The sequence below is a fragment of the Rhodamnia argentea genome, chromosome 7 (assembly GCF_020921035.1).
Source record: "Rhodamnia argentea isolate NSW1041297 chromosome 7, ASM2092103v1, whole genome shotgun sequence".
In the NCBI taxonomy this organism is placed as follows: domain Eukaryota; kingdom Viridiplantae; phylum Streptophyta; class Magnoliopsida; order Myrtales; family Myrtaceae; genus Rhodamnia; species Rhodamnia argentea.
In genome coordinates this window covers 27,729,663-27,745,734 of record NC_063156.1, presented here as the reverse complement: position 1 = coordinate 27,745,734, position 16,072 = coordinate 27,729,663, and the positions used below count along the sequence as shown (strand labels likewise).

Genomic DNA, 16,072 nt, shown 5'->3' with positions numbered 1-16,072 from the left:
CTTTGCAAGTGGAAACTTTGAAGCCTATTTAGGTGATTGAGTTGTGTCCATTTGGGTGAGGCTCCATGACCATTTATATCCTGCAGAAAAACATGGAGAGCGAGCAGGTGAAACTTGGAGAACCATTAGGTGAGGGTTTTTTCCCAAAAAAAAAAACCAAATTGGGTCACCTTTTTTTTTTATTTACGAAATTGGGCCCCAATCGGCAGTCTTAGTGCCGATCGGGGCCCGTGCGGCACCCCAAGTGCCGACTTGGACCCATGCGGCACTCCAAGTGCCGCACGGGCCATAAGGTGCTGAACAAGGGCTAGGCTCATTCATGTAGATGTGTGGGATGTTGTCCAAAGAGGGAAAATTACCAAAAAAGTCTTAAACATATTGCAACTGTACCAATTTAGTTATAAATTATTTTTTTGCTAGTTAAGTCCTAACCTTTTGTAATTATAGTAATTCAATCTGTTTGACCGAGCAGCACTGACGTGACGAATTTTTAATAGTATTTTAACAATTATGAAATTTTTAATTATTTTTATTTTAAATAATTTTCTTCTCTTTTTCTTTTGCTTTCTTTTTAGTCAGGACCTACAGGAGGTCATCGGCCTATGGGTGAGGATCGCAAGCCCTCATCCAAGGGCCAATGAGGGCTCATAAGCCCTCACTTTGTGGCCGGTAGCCGACAACTTCCTGCTAACCCTAAAACAAAAAAGAAAAGACGGAAAACTTATTAAAAAATTAAAAATTCTAGAAATGTTTAAAATATTATTAAATATTTGCAACGTTAGCACCGGCAGGGCAAATGGACTGAATTGACACAATTGCAAAAGGTTTAAAACTCAATTAGAAAAAAAAAATTATGACTGAACCGACACAATTACAATAGATTTAGGACTCTTTTGGGAATTTTTGGTGCTTAGAGCAAAGCTTGTCATTACTTAGACATCACTCTTCTACATGAACCTGGCTCATGGATGTGTACTTTGGCGCTAGGTAGCCCACGGCAGATAAACAAAATCCAGCTGCAACTTGCAAGCAGAGGATTATGAAGATCAGTAAATCCCCAATTCAAAGAATGATAAACAGCCAAACCAGATGCCACATTATGCTATTTGAGCTCCATAATGTTACTCAAATAATTACATGATAGGGCAATGACTAGGGAAAATTTATTCTGCGGCAATGACTTGGAAATGCTGTTGTTATTTTCCTAACCCACTCATGGTGGTTATTGCTGAGATGTTGCTTCATATTTTGGCCACGAAGCAGCTTATATAAGTTGAACCTCATAATGAATTGTCTTAATTTAGCCACCGGTTTTTGACCAAATCTGGCCTTTAATGCATCCCACATATCCTTGGCATTGTCAAAAGGCCCGAACACTCTCATATGTCGCTCTCCATATTGCTCAGCAACGTGATGCGAGCAAGAGAGTTCTTTCTTTTCTAAGCAGTAAAATCATCTCTATCTCTCCGATGTTGTGCATTGTTACCTTATTTAGATTCATCCATAACTTGGTTCAGGGTGTCTGGTGCTTCTTGCTCCTCTAGCACATACTGGGATTTTCAAGTTCCATATCTCATAATTTTTGCCATTAAATTTCTCTCCCCTGTTTAACTCAGCTACAATATAGTTTGTTGCTAATGCCATTCTATAAGAACACAAAGTTCTTTAGACACTATTTGCACGAATCTTTTAATGACTAACGTTTATGCATAATGATTATACTAACTAATTATGTTAATGAATAGTTTCACAAAAGGCCTTAAGATTTGAAAGTTCACTACGTTTCCATTCATCATCGAAATAACCTAATTTGAAATTACCATTAACATAATGATTTATGTAAATCGAGTTCCTTTAAAATTACATAAACTTATCGAACTCCCCACAAGAGCACACATGGATAAAAATGAACAAAGACGTCAAAACAATATAATAAAAAAGCTGCCGTTTATTATTCACAACCAAATGTTTCATAAACGAGTTCATGTACTTAAGATTAAAACAACTGGGAGAAACAGCCACAAACGAAAAGAGTCCCAAACCAGGCAGCATATACTATAAAAAGGCACATCAACCGCTAAGCTTTTTTTCTTATAAACCGGCAAAGTCTTGTAATAACGCTTTAGAAGCTCTCTATTTGAAATATTTCACGGGGCCACGGCCCGAGTAAATCTCTTTGACTTGCGTCGGGGTGCACTCATGCGCCGGGTGGTATTCATGGAAATAGCCGATGTCCTCGACGTCTTAATCTTAATGTCCTCCCTTATTGTCACGCCCCGACTCTCGAGCTCGTGACATCCCTACCTTACTCACCTCGGGTCATGAATGATAGCGTCCCGGGTAAGCTATCGACTTATGAAATTACGGCGCATGCGGAACATGCAATTCTCCCCGACAATCAAAATCAACGGGATAGAATAGTAAAAAAATTAACACCGTCAATCCACAAAAGACAATTTCATTAATAAAACCAGAGCGGGCGAAATTTAGTCCTACTGAGCTACAGTAAACATATACAACCCCATTCTTCGGGGCGGCTTACTAAGACCTCAAAAAGACATACGGTCGGGTAGGGTTAAACCATCATCTACTCCCAAAAATCATACAACGATCATCGTCTTAATTTCCACGGGCTCTATCACTGCCCGAAAATGGGTAACAACGACGGGGTGAGAAATTAATCTTAGTGAGTCAACGCCTAAGCCCGGCTAGGGCATTGATTCGCTCAGACATCCTAACAAATAGTCACGTCAACAAAGAGCAGATATTTCAATCACATGCAAGCTTACCCTCTAGGCCATACATAATGCGATGCGGACTCGACTCAACAATCAAACCAATTACACCAATCAACCCATTAGCAAAGCGTCACATCACTTGTATGCACAGAACACTACACGTAGTCCACTTATTATCATATTCGACCCGTAGGTCCAGCACACTAATTAGTTGATGCTCTCCTGGCGGGACCAGACATCGTTCCTTACTTTCGGCGGCGACTTCTGATAGTCCATGTGACTCCGCTCGACCAACCAAAAGACAATGATTGTCGACACGGCACGGAGCTAACAGGAATCCTTGAAAGACTTCGGCCCATCACAAGCTGCGACCGGCAAACGAACAGCCCGAAGACAATGATCGACGCACATCCAGCAATCAGAAGACAATGATTGCCAAGATCGATCCACCAAAAGACAATGATCGTCAGAATTATCCCATTATGTGACCACTCAAGCAATTCGACAACCAGCCAATTCATTTCTTGGAATTAGGTCGAATGCTCACGCTCGCATATTCAAATACTTGGCCCAAGGCTATTTTCGTGCAAAACCATACAATTTGATCTCATACGTGGTAACATGAATGCACAATTATATCGACCGACAAATCAAGCAATTTGGAGCGATTAACCTCTAATCGGACCCCCACGACAATCAACGATTAATCTGGCATTCACAGCCAACACTTCATGAATCAATTAGTCAATTGCAGCCAATCAATTATTAATTCCAATTTCAATTCCAATTAATAGCCAATTGCGCACTCGTCTCTGACCTATCGCTCGATCACGATCAATTAACACAATCAATCCAATCAATTAATTATACTCACCAATTAGCCACAGACAACCTAGCTAATTGACTAATCTTAACTAATTATGGTCATTTAGCCTAAACCACGTTTCTATCTAGCTTGACCGTAATTAATCTACCTAAACACCTAATTAGCTAATTAAACTAAATCCGAACGTCCGACCAAAAAAAAAAAAAAAAAAAAACTAAATCTGAACGCAATTAGCATCCTAACCAAGAGTTAGGGGCTAACTCACAATTTAAAATTAGCTCGGCCGGTCTCAACTCGAGCAACGACAACACGAACTCGGCCCAATCCGACGACGACTAAAGGCGACTCGCGACCCAATTGACTTTGGGCTTCCAACTTGATCAAAGATGGCCCGAAGGACTTGGCGACACCTCGGGACAGCGGCATGAGGCTCGGGGGTGGCGGTTGGTGGCCGAAGTTTGTCGGAATGATGGCTGGCCGGCGGTAAACAATGCTCGGGCGGAGGAAAAACAGAGCAGAATAGTGAGCGTCGAAGCGGTTTTGGGGGCTTTTGGGTGGTTCAAGGCTGGGGGAAAGGGTGGTCAATGTCGGGGGGTCTTCGAGCTTGCAGCTGGTGGCGCCAAAGGTGGCGGCGGACGGCCGAAGGCTGCCGAGCAGCAGCGGCCAAAATCGAGCGCATAAAACAGGGGAAACGGGTAGAATAGGGGGGGTCCGGCCGAGGCCGAGAAATCGAGCTCTACGGGCGGCGGCCGACCGACAGAAGCTCTGTAGGACAACTAGAGGTCAAGGGCGACGACCCGGGGTGGTCGACGGGCGGTGGGTCCGGCTCAATCGCGGCGAAGGGCGACGGATAGTAGTTCGGCATAAAATAGGGCAGGCGGCTTCGAGCGGCCGTTCACGGCCTCCGGGGTGGCGTGCAGCGGTGGGACGGCGTCGGGGGGTCGGAGGGCGGACGGAGAGGAGATCAGTGGTGGTCGTAGGTGGTGCGGGGCGGCCGGGCAACTCACAACACCCACTGGAACCAAAACAAAGCAAGCGCGCGGGAGGGGCCGTTACGGGGTTCGCGGCGAATGGCGGTCGGGGAGGTGGCGACGAGGTGGCGGAGCGACGGTGGAGGTCTAAGGTGGTGGTCGGAGGCGGTGGTCACACAAAAACAGCTGCGAGAGGAGGAAGGTTGTTCGGTGGTGCAGGGGGGTCTCACGCGAGTGCAGGGGAGGGGGAGAAATCGTGCGGGAGAGAGAGAAGGGGAGGAGAGAGAGAGAATGTTGACTGGTTTGACCAGATTTGATCGAGGTGGGGCCAGGGCCTCTTCCAATTAATTGATTTCGTCTCACATGCATAATATTCAAGGGCGATTTCGTAATTTGATAAATCGAGTCCGATCAGATTTTTGGCTCAACCGAATATGAATAAAATTTAGATTGTCACGGGCTAGGCTCGCTCCAAAAAAAGCTTAGGCCCGAGGATTAAAATCTTAAGTCGCGGTGACCACGATTTCGAAACCCAATCAAAACCGAACGACATTTCGGGAATCGTCCAAAATTCGTCACTTTCGTCCTTGCAATTCTAAATTTGCACCGACTAAAATTCAATTTTCTTCCTTTTATTGAATTCGGACAAATTTCAAAATCCAAATTTCCAGGGCATCACACTTATATAGGCTTCAAGAAGCATATTATAGTACGAACGAGCTTTTCGCTCCCAAATAGCATGAATAAAGTTCATTTCACATTCAGGTAGACTATTGCTAAAGGCAACAATCTTTTCAAACTCTTTCTCTTTCCTACAACCACCTGTCCATATAACATCCTATAATTTCTCGTTGAATCTGATAACATGGTCAACCAACTCGTGCATCCATCCAATGTTATAGCTTTTATTTCACGTTACAACTCCTCAAGTTTTGCCTTTTGACCTCTTGTTCCCTACAATTGTGGCTCATCGTGAAATGAAAGCTATAACATGGAATGTATGCATTGAATTGGTTGAGCATGTTATCAGACTATCAAATTCAACAAAATATTACAGGATATCATATGGGTAGGTGGTTGTAGGAAAGCGAAAGAGTTTGAGAAGATTATTGCCTTCAGCAATAATCTAACTGAATGTGAAATGAACTTTATTTGTGCTCTTTGGGAGCGAATAGCCATCTGAACTATATAGGGGAGGACGTTAAGATGAGGTGAGGATGTCGACTCTTTCCATGAATACCATTAGGCACATGAGGGTGCCCAGGTGCAAGTCAAATTGCTCGTGTTTTTTTGTCCCTTCAATGCGGCTGCAACGAAGGCTTGACAGGGGCTGCTCCACGACGGACGGTGAAGCTTCAATTTCTGCCCTCGTCGGTGAGGGGCAAATCCCAGTCAAGAGGGAGTTACAGATTCATACTTCGGACACCTGCCAAAAGGAACATTCGAACAAGAACAATGGAAACAAGTCAAAGAAATTCTTCAAGAAGAGACAAATCTCCACACTTTCCCTTTTGTCTTGTTATTCTCTTACTGATTATAGCCCAGAGTTCTCCACGTGAGCATGAGAAACTCCTTGATACTCCAGTGTTCTCTAAAATTATGCATGAGAAGGAAACGCCACCTGGTCATTGGAGGTGGCCACCGAAAATTGGATGAATATGCGTGGCGGGTTAGCAAGGAAGAGCCATCGCTGCCGAGGCCGTCGAATCATGGTCAGACCGAGGGGAGACGTCGGGCTCGGCGCGGTTGAGCTCGTTGATGCAGTAGCAAGGATCCGTCAAGGGTGCTCGCGCTCAAGGCACCGGCATCGGATGCGGTCAGGTGTGGATGTAGCAGCAGCAGCGGCCCGAACCCAGAGGCAGCAGATCGTCGTCTTGCGGTTGGTTTCTCAGATCGTCAACTTCTCGGCCAGGCAAGGAGCTCCTCTCCCTATTCCCTCTATGCCGTGTATCTCTCTGTTTTATTCTCTCCTTCGTGTGCTCTATGGCTTTGTACTCTAATGAATGGCCCTTCCTCCTTGAACGGAACCCTTAAGCACTATTTATAATGTAATTTTAGGGTTTTCGCCAACATTTATTTCCTATCTTCAATTACGCAATATTTTAAGAACAGGATGTTCTTGTTATTGTTTATCACTAATTTTCGGCCATAATATATTCCATGGGCTTGGCCGAAGTTTAATGCTCTTGTGGGTTTAGTCCAACTAGCTGACTCAATCCAGAACCTTTCATTTGAGTCGATCCACTGCTGGTCCGACTAAATGCAATATGTATGCAAAAATGTTCCTAAAACTATATGGAAACTAATTAAATATTTTTTCTAGGGACTATGGTTAGTTCCTCATTTTTTTTATGGAATAAATTAATAAATATCCAAAATTTAGGTGTCAAGAGAAGACTGAATTTTTGAAAGAAATCTTCAAGTGAACTTATTTTTTTTTTTTAATGAATTGCCATGTGAAGTTCACGTAACCTTATTTCTCAATTTTAAATGACGTGGCACTAACTTGTTTTAAATTTAAATGCCACATATATTTTTTTGCCGGAATTTCTCGCCATTCATTTTTCTCTGATTTAGCACTTAATGATAAAAAAGAAAAAGAAAAAGAAAAATATTGACATCAAAGTGATCGCTGTACATCAATATTGGCATTTGATGTGCCTTTTTGCTTTCTTTTGGTGAAGAGGGGGGGCGGGGCGCCCTTGTTCGGTCGGCAATAACTGTTCCGTAAGATCATTTGGAAGTAAACAAAATCAAAACCTGCGACTGGCAAGCGGAGGACGACGAAGATCAGTAAATCTGCTATCCAAAGAATGATAAACAGTTAAACCAGATGCCACATTATGCTATTTGAGCTCCATAGTCATTACTCAAATAATTACATGACCCAATTTATTCTGCAGCAATGACTTGGTAATGCTGTCGTTATTTTCCTGGCCCCCTCTCGGCGGAAATAGATTCTGCGGGTGGTAAGAAGGACAATGGCCACTTCGCACTTTGTATCAGAAAATCATGGGTAACACCTCAGGTGAACATATGGTCATTTCTTTTGACCATAACTGTTTTCCGATGAAAAGTGAATGGGTGAAAGTATTCAAGGAAACAGCACGTATTCGGTTCTTGGTTTTGCGCTCTTTTTCCAGTGCCGTCATCATATCTAACGAGTTCTTGAATTTCTAGAATTTGTCTAATCGAGTCAGTTGTTCTTTGATTCGGACAAGTTGAAGCCGACATGCTTGTCAATGCTAGCCAAAAATATGGTGTAAATTGTTGACGGTCGATTTGTTCTGATAAAGTTGCAGAACGATTGAGCAAATCTTCAATAGGTTTTCATTCTATGGTTCCATCGCTTATTACGGCATCTAGTCACATTACACAACGCATCAGAAGAATCAACCTTGGCACTGGTTTGTTTGAGATAAGTAAGATTTTATTGCACATATCGAAACAGACAGGTGCAAAGTCCTGCCACAAACTCAGATAAATGATATAACCAGTCAAGACACACTCATTCAGGATTTTCCACAACTCCGCCCTATTTGGAGTCGCTCATCCTGAAATGAGGAAGTGCTGAATTGCCGCTCAGGCCATGGGATATATAATAGGTGACGTACTCCAAAGGAGAGGTTTCCTTGTATATAGGTGGATTGTTTTCAGAGAGAAGCTCCTTTATTGGCCCAAAGAGTTTGGTTTTTTGCGTCCAGCCTGGGGAGAGAAAGCATGCGACCGAAACCCTGGGTCCAACCCGCCCGGCGAGTACTCGGTGCTCCACGCTTTTGAACTTGTCATTGGTAACAAGCTGCAACCATTGTATTAGACCAGAAAGGGAGTTATGACTTCAAAAGATGATGAAGGCAAAGAGCTAGGCATACAATGCAGTGTGCTCTCATGCCGCAACATTGCTCTGTTACTTCACTTATGATTCTTCTCAAGTGCTCAGGGTATCGTGGAAAGTTCGTTCTACATTCGATTGGTTGCTCAGAAAACATTGTCTAGACTCATTATATGGTTGATGTAATGAAGGGCATTCAAAACCGACTCCAATGTTATGTATGCCAGGGAGCATAAGGTCAGATAAAAGGTGGAACTTTCTTTACCTGCATGAAGTCTCCAATGTTGGCTAGAATTGCTCCCTTCACAGGAACCACATCAACCCAGTGGTTTTCATGGAGGACTTGGAGGCCACCGTGGTGGTCTTGAAGGAGAAGAGTCAGACACGATAAGTCCGAGTGATTAATTGTACCGAGAGTCAATTCTGGTTCAGGACAAGCTGGGTAGTAATGGCATGTTAGTGTCTCCGATTTCATACACTCAATGCCACTGAGATAATAGGAACCAAGTCCCAATGCCTCCGAGAACAGTTCGGATAAAGATGTCTTCAGCCTGACCATATGCTTCTCGTACTCGAAAACTGCCTCTCTACAAACGAGCAAATGAAAGCACCGTGTGTGAGTTTTCGGTATCCAGGTTTGTAGCATTGTTTATGTTCTTTTGTTTTTTTGGAAGAATGCACGTTCAGACTTGGGGAACACCTTGGCTCTCCCTCAACTGTTGTTACTAAGGTTGTTAAAGGATACTCCAAAACCAAGTTGTTCTGATTTTTCACGTAGCAACTTCAATTATTAACTCTCACAAGTCATAGGTATATACCTGCAAATAGGAGGAACAGCCTCGGGGTCTAGGACACCATCCTGGAAATCAAATAGGACGCTATCTCTCCAGGCTGCTGCTTTTGACTGGAACAAGTCTCCATTGCTAAAGTACCTCACTCTCTTCATACCATCTCTAGAATACACCTCTTTCTTCACTTCCACTTCTTGCTCATGGAACTTCCTCACACCCTCCAACATGCTGTCCATCACGTCAAGTGGAATCCCGTGATTGATTATCTGGAAGAACCCCCACGCCTCTGATGCTTCGCGAATACCATCGGTGATATCTCGACGTCGAGAATCCCGACAGTCTCTCAGATCGATGATTGGGCCCTGGAGGCAGGCCCTGTTCGTGTTGGATGACAAACCGTGCAAGTTCTCGGGCGGGTGCATGAAGATCCTAGGGATCTTGGCCACGCCAGAGTCCACGAGGCCTTTGACTCCGGCCTTGGTCTCGTCGAACTCCCGCAATTCTTTCGCTCTGTCGTAAACTGTGTCGCGGCGAGTGATGAATTCTCCCGGACTAGGCGAGGTTTGCATCATCTTGCAGTGACAAAGTTTGAAGTCTTAGTTAAGATCGAATGAATTTGAGCCCTGCTCAATGTGAGGCTGTGACCATGGGAATGATATGAAGATGATTAGCTAGAGAGAGGCCATTGCACAAATTTGGTCAAGGGAACAAAATGCCTAGGATTCCCCAGGAGACAAGAGGTTGGGGGTAGGTCTGGAACCACCGCCCTAATCTGAGCCAGATTCCATTTCACATGGGAATGGCTTGAATTGGTCAGATGAAACCCTTAATTTAGGCATTTGTCAATTGAGTTAGTGCCAAAAAAAATTGAGTTAGTGCCAGAGCATACTGAAACCGATCTTCAAAGTTGGTATGATAAATAATGTTCGTATCGCAAGCGGACTCTGTTTAAGTAGATAATACCAAGAGAAGCTCAAATCTACGCGATGAACTCAAAACTGACATAACTTAATAAGTTTTGACCTTTTTGTTTTTTTGTACCAAGAAAGACTTTTCATCACAATAAATAGTTTTTCTCGAACAAAAAAAAAATCACAATAAATAGTTTGAAAAGCAGTAAGACAGCGTGACACGAACAATAGAATGATGCCACGATATTGATTGACGGTCCTAACTTTGTTGAAAAGATAAACCAATCATATTAATGTGAAATCCGACATCTTTATTAAAGCTTTTCGCACAATTTGTACTCTCTACTTGAACTCACTTATATAAAATTTTGTAAGACTACAGTTTAAACTATTAGATAAAAGCGTGATTTAAAGCTTAAATATTTTTAGAACTTACTCTAAAATGAGGAAGTAAAGATTCACCGTTGAGGCCATTCCTCGAGTGGAAATACCCAAGATAGTCTGCGAAAGAGGTCTGCCTGTACAAGGGTGGATGGTTCTCATCGAGAAGCTCCTTTATCGGCCCATATGGCTTCGACTTCCGTATCCCTCCCGGGAAGAGGAAGCACGCGACCGAGACCCAGGGCCCGGCCCTCCTAGCAAGGACCCGGTGCTCCACGCTCTTGAACTTGTCGTTGCTAACAAGCTGCAATCGACAAATCAGGCAAAAAGGAAAACCACTCCTTGACCTGAAGATTTCTCGACCTCAATCGAAACCGGAAACATGTGTAACAAATGACAAATGTGAACGATCCTGGTACCTGCATGAAGTCTCCAATGTTGGCTAGGATTGCTCCAGGCACAGGGGACACATCAACCCACTGGTTTTGGTGGCGGACCTGGAGGCCTCCATGGTTGTTTTGAAGGAGAAGAGTGAGAATTGTGGCATCTGAGTGATTGATTGTGCCCATAGTCAGCTCTGGCTCAGGGCAAATTGGGTAGTAATGGCCTACGATTCTCTTGGATTCCATGCATTCAAGATCACCAAGATAGCCTGAGTCAAGCCCCAATGCGTCCGATAGTAGTTCAGACAGAGATCTCTTCAACTTTTCGATGTGTTCTTCGTATTTGAAAACCGGCTCTCTGCAGAGGAGTGAAAAAAAGAAAGCATCAGGAACGTTCTCTTCTAGGTGAAGGAATGGTATTATCAATCCTGATTCAGACCTGCATAGAAGAGGGACTTCCTCTGGGTCTGGCACTCCACACGAGAAATCGAACAAGAGCGTGTCCCTCCAGGCTGCTGCTTGGGACCAAAACAAGTCTCCATTGCTGTAGTACCTGAATTTCTTTGCGTCATCTCTTGAGTACCACTCTCTCTTCACTCCCTCAGGCTGCTCGTGGAACTGCGTGACAGCTTCCAGCATGCCGTCCATCACGGCAGCTGGGACCCCATGGTTGACTATCTGGAAGAACCCCCACGTCTCCGATGCCCTGCGAAGCTCGTCGACGACATCTTGCCGCCGGGAATCCCGACAGCCCATCATGTCGATGATTGGGACCTCGAGGCTGGTGGCAGCCCCATCCGTGCCGGAGGAGAAGTCGTGCAGGTTCTCGGGCGGGTGGATGAAGAGCCTAGGAACCTTGGCCGCGCCCGAGTCCACGAGGCCTTTGACTCCAGCTTTTGTCTCGTGGAATTCCTCTGCTTCTTTCGCTCTGTCGTAGCACGGTCCGCCACGGGTGACGGATTCTCCATGCATGGGCGAGGCTTGCATCTTTGTAAGGGGAAATTTGAAGCCGGCAAAGGTGATTGAATTGTGTCCTTTCTGTGAGGCTATATGTACGACCATCTCAATCTGTATTTATGCAGAAACAATGGAGAGGTGGGAGGTGCCGAGTCGCCATCCGATATAGTCAGCTCGATAGGAACTTGTTGCCAGATAGTGCATGGTTTAATGTTTCTGGACAAACAAATACAAATAGCTTCCGATTGACTTGCAATTATCGGACCATCTTTCATATTTAAAACTGCCAACATATGGGGAACAGGATACATGAGTATTTAAACTCGCAACGTCTTTCTCACATCGCAAGCCAGCTCAAAATCACGTCACAAGATGATCACAGATCATTTCATACAATCTTTCATATAAATTAGAATATATATACCACTAAGTCGATCATGTAAACTAAAACACATATAGCTCTCGTATTTCAATCATATCAGAACACTTTTTACAAACCATATTCAGAGTCATGAATCATGAACTTTTCCCAATCCTTTCGTAAAGGTTCACAAATCACGTAGATGAAATCAGCTCATGCATATAGCCAAAAGATGACTTTCCATTTCAAATACATAAAACGGCAATAATTGTTTTTTTTTTTTTTTGGTAAAAAAATGCAGTAATTGTTCGATCCTATTTATGCAACAAAAATGTTCTTTCTCAACTCATAACCTATCTAGTACTTATCATTTTTTAAATATGAGTTTACAAATACAAGAAGAAATTGTACCATTCACCTGATAATGCCAACACCAACCTACAAGAGTTACTTGAGCCGACACGTCTAAATTTATGTCAAATATATGGAAAAACGGATCAAAAACTGAGTAATAAATACTCTAATGAACAACTTAACTAATTACATTTATTCGTCGACCAATCGACTCTTACATAACAACGAAAGGCTCGACGTAGCAGATGTTTCCTGCTGTCTGCTACGCGCAGCTTACTCGCCGGACTGGTTTACGCTACAACTTTCCCCTTCAAACTCTGATTCTAACAATTCTAAAGTCAACAAAAGCCTTTTTCAAGATACTTAAACATCCTAAGCTTTGTCGACTCTAAAGACATCCGAAACCGGGCCACAACCGGGGCTAAAATTGCAAAAAATTCGCTACTGTTCAGCAGTTCCCTGTAACTTTGAAAATTTGCTGTGGGCAAACTGTAAGCCCAAATTGATCCAAATTGACTTCTGCAAAATTTACAGCTCCAAAGCACCCTAAATTTCAATCCCCCGTGATTTCTCAGCTTAGAAACTCCTAGTTTTAACCCACCAACTTAGAAATCAATAAATATCCCAAATTAGGACTCGGTTCGAAAAGATGTCTCCAATTAGATGAATGAAGGGTGCGAGCACCTACCAGGGCTTTGAACGGAGAGAATTCGACTCGTCGAGGTCCCCGAGGAGGGTATACAACGTAACCCTCTTGCTTTCTTTCGTTTTTCTACTCTTTTCTCTCAGCTCACTCTTACCTTTTCCTTGTTTGCCTACCTCTCTCTCTCTCTCTCTCTCTCTCTCCGTCCAGGACATTGTTAAGCCTCCTGCATTAGCAGACAATAAGATATCTTATCAGACTGCAATCACCATGCTGGAAGAGACACAGAGATATGAACATATTGTAAATTTTACTAGACTGCAATTCCCAAAAAAAAAAAAAAAAAGGAGCTCCCATTTGACTCTCGTACCATCTTCTCTTATATGTGAGATTCAATACCTCAATTTTGAATCGCCTTAAAGTGTGTGCTTGCATATTTCTTTATCTGTTCACAAGATACCCTCTTGTGGCCACCGATCTGTCATCTGAAATCAATCTACAAAGTAGGGAGTCATGATGAAACAGAGCTATTGTGAGGAAATGTTATTTCGAAGCAAAAGTGAGAAAAGTTTTATGATTCCCATTGCGTTCACAATCCGTGAGAAGCTGATTCAGCTTATTTAGACTAAAATTTCAATGGCATATATAGCAACATCTGCGACCATCTATCTAAATAACCTGATTACACACGTTAAATATGCTAAAAGATTGAAAAACTATTTGATCGTCCACCTATCACTTCTATTCAGTTCTTATAATCAATCCTCAATCGTTCAATTAAGTGATAAAGTCGGCCAATGACAATTAGCCATAACTCGAGTTTCGGTTAATTACACCAAACGGTCAATGAATCTGTCCTTTTACTTGGGAATATCTTTTTTTTTAGCTTCAATTGAATAATGGAAGTGTTTACGTTTATCTTCTCAAACCGAAGGATATCCCCTCCTTTGATGACCAAGACCAAGTCTTCTACTTCTTTTACCTTTTGACTATTCAACTTTTTCTTTTCACTTTTGTACATAAATATTACATTCTCTCTCGTTAAATGTTGTTTTAATTTTTGTTATATCGCTTAATCAATCACTTCAAAATGTCCGACGACATATTCTGACGATTCATCCTACGCGGCCTTTTTATAGAGTTTTTAAGTGCGGCATGGCAGTTTTAAGTAAACTTAAAGTCTGACTATCAAAGCCGCCCCCCAAACACCCCCCGCCCAATCTTTGGGGGATTTGTTGTGTTTTGAATCTAGCTTTCCTTGTTTCTCTGAACTGATACGTTGAATGAATGAAGTTTCAATTTCGAGCAAAAAAAAAAAAGGTCTTGAGTGTTGACAAATCTTTGGTCAAATGACTCATACTTAGCCCTACTTCTTCCTCTTCATCCCCATCTTCAACTTCTCTGTTCATCTTTGTTTTCAGCTATAAAGTTTCAACTTTCATACACATTTTTTTATCCTTCTCTTCTCCAATCATTTTCCTAACCCACCGTCTTTGTCCTGACGCGACCAACAAAACCAAAACGAAATCGGAAAAAGGAAAGGAAGTTCGATCAAGTTCTGTTTCTCTCAATCTGCGATGCCATGCTTCATGCATATGCCATCGCAACTTCGAAGGCAACAGGGCTAGTTTCAGGCATTGAAACTCACGGCCACTTTCACCCGCACAATTGATGAGAAATATCGGAAATCTAACTTGGATGCGTACCTACTCCTGAAGAAAATATTTCGCAAAGCAATTATACAAGCGCAAGTTAAGGTAATTCGTCCCCCACCGGGCTCGAAAATAATAGAATAAACCACGTGCCTCATTATCCAAGTCAATCTCAACCAAACTCAATCGACTAATGACCACATTAAATATAACGTTGTGTCAGCAATCGACGCAATTTCGCCCATCTTTAAATGAAACATATGTCTCATCGAGTTTACTTTAGTGGTTGCAAATGGATTTTCCTACATTTTCGACTTGTGTTAATTAATCGGGCGGTAGTTTCTCTTTCAAGATGTTACACGCAACCTTACAAGTCAAACTTAGCCGAATAACACCCGGCGCTTGTTTATTTAGCAACTCTCAATGAGCATGCTCCAATGAGGCTGTGTTTGGGAACCCACTTGCAAAGTTCTTTGAGCCTGTAAAGTCTCTTAGCCGAATGCTAGAGTGTTTGGCAATTGTTTTTGAAGAGCCCATTTCCCAAATGTTAGCATTTCCAAGGTCTTCTAAAGGCCTTTAACTCAAGGCTCCTCCTTACTTGCTCTAGCTTTCTCGGCATACAAAAGACCCGAGTTAATGTATATTTTTAATTTCCAATCTTTCCCTCACTCAATCTTCATAATTCCACATTTACCCCTTTTTAACCTAAAAACCCTTATCTGTCGCCTATCTCCTCCCTCGCTTCAACTCAGCCAAGTTTGGCTCTGATACCTTTTGTTGTGGATAACAAGTGATCGAACAATAATAAACAAAATAATATCTACATGGTTCAATTAGTGGGACCTATTCTGTTGGAGGGCAACACAACATTATACTATAGATTAAGCGATATAACAAAGATTACAACCACATTTGATCACCTCAAATACTCTGAAGTGTTTTCCAGCTTCAATTATACCGAGTAACTCTCACAGTATTTGGCCTTCACAATTCCTCTTGAAATAATCTCAATCTCACAATGGTATTCACATATCTTACCCACAAGATTTAATTAGCTTGAACACCCTCGGATTGCTTCAAGGTGTTGTTCATTAAGAAGTAACCTCTTAGATACCCTTCACAAAGAAAACTCATTTCTTACATAAAAAGGAATTGGATCCAAATTAGAAACCTGTTCAAACTAGCAATCCGACTCAAATTAGGAAACTTCCTAATTTTCCTTACTGGCTTAAACTTAAGACATACCTCTAACAACATTCCTCATTTACTTTT

The 16,072-nt window shown here is 42.6% G+C and overlaps 1 protein-coding gene across 1 annotated transcript; it reads right to left on the bottom strand.

The window, feature by feature from the left end:
- Positions 1-7,940: 7,940 nt before the first annotated feature.
- Positions 7,941-11,820, bottom strand: LOC115732940. The gene is made up of 6 exons (XM_048282160.1): positions 11,273-11,820; positions 10,870-11,191; positions 10,506-10,754; positions 9,186-9,730; positions 8,633-8,954; positions 7,941-8,334 (listed from the first exon to the last, which is right to left on the bottom strand). The coding sequence occupies exons 1-6, from the start codon at positions 11,818-11,820 to the stop codon at positions 8,071-8,073; spliced, it is 2,250 nt and encodes a 749-aa protein (XP_048138117.1). The 3' UTR covers positions 7,941-8,070.
- Positions 11,821-16,072: the final 4,252 nt, after the last annotated feature.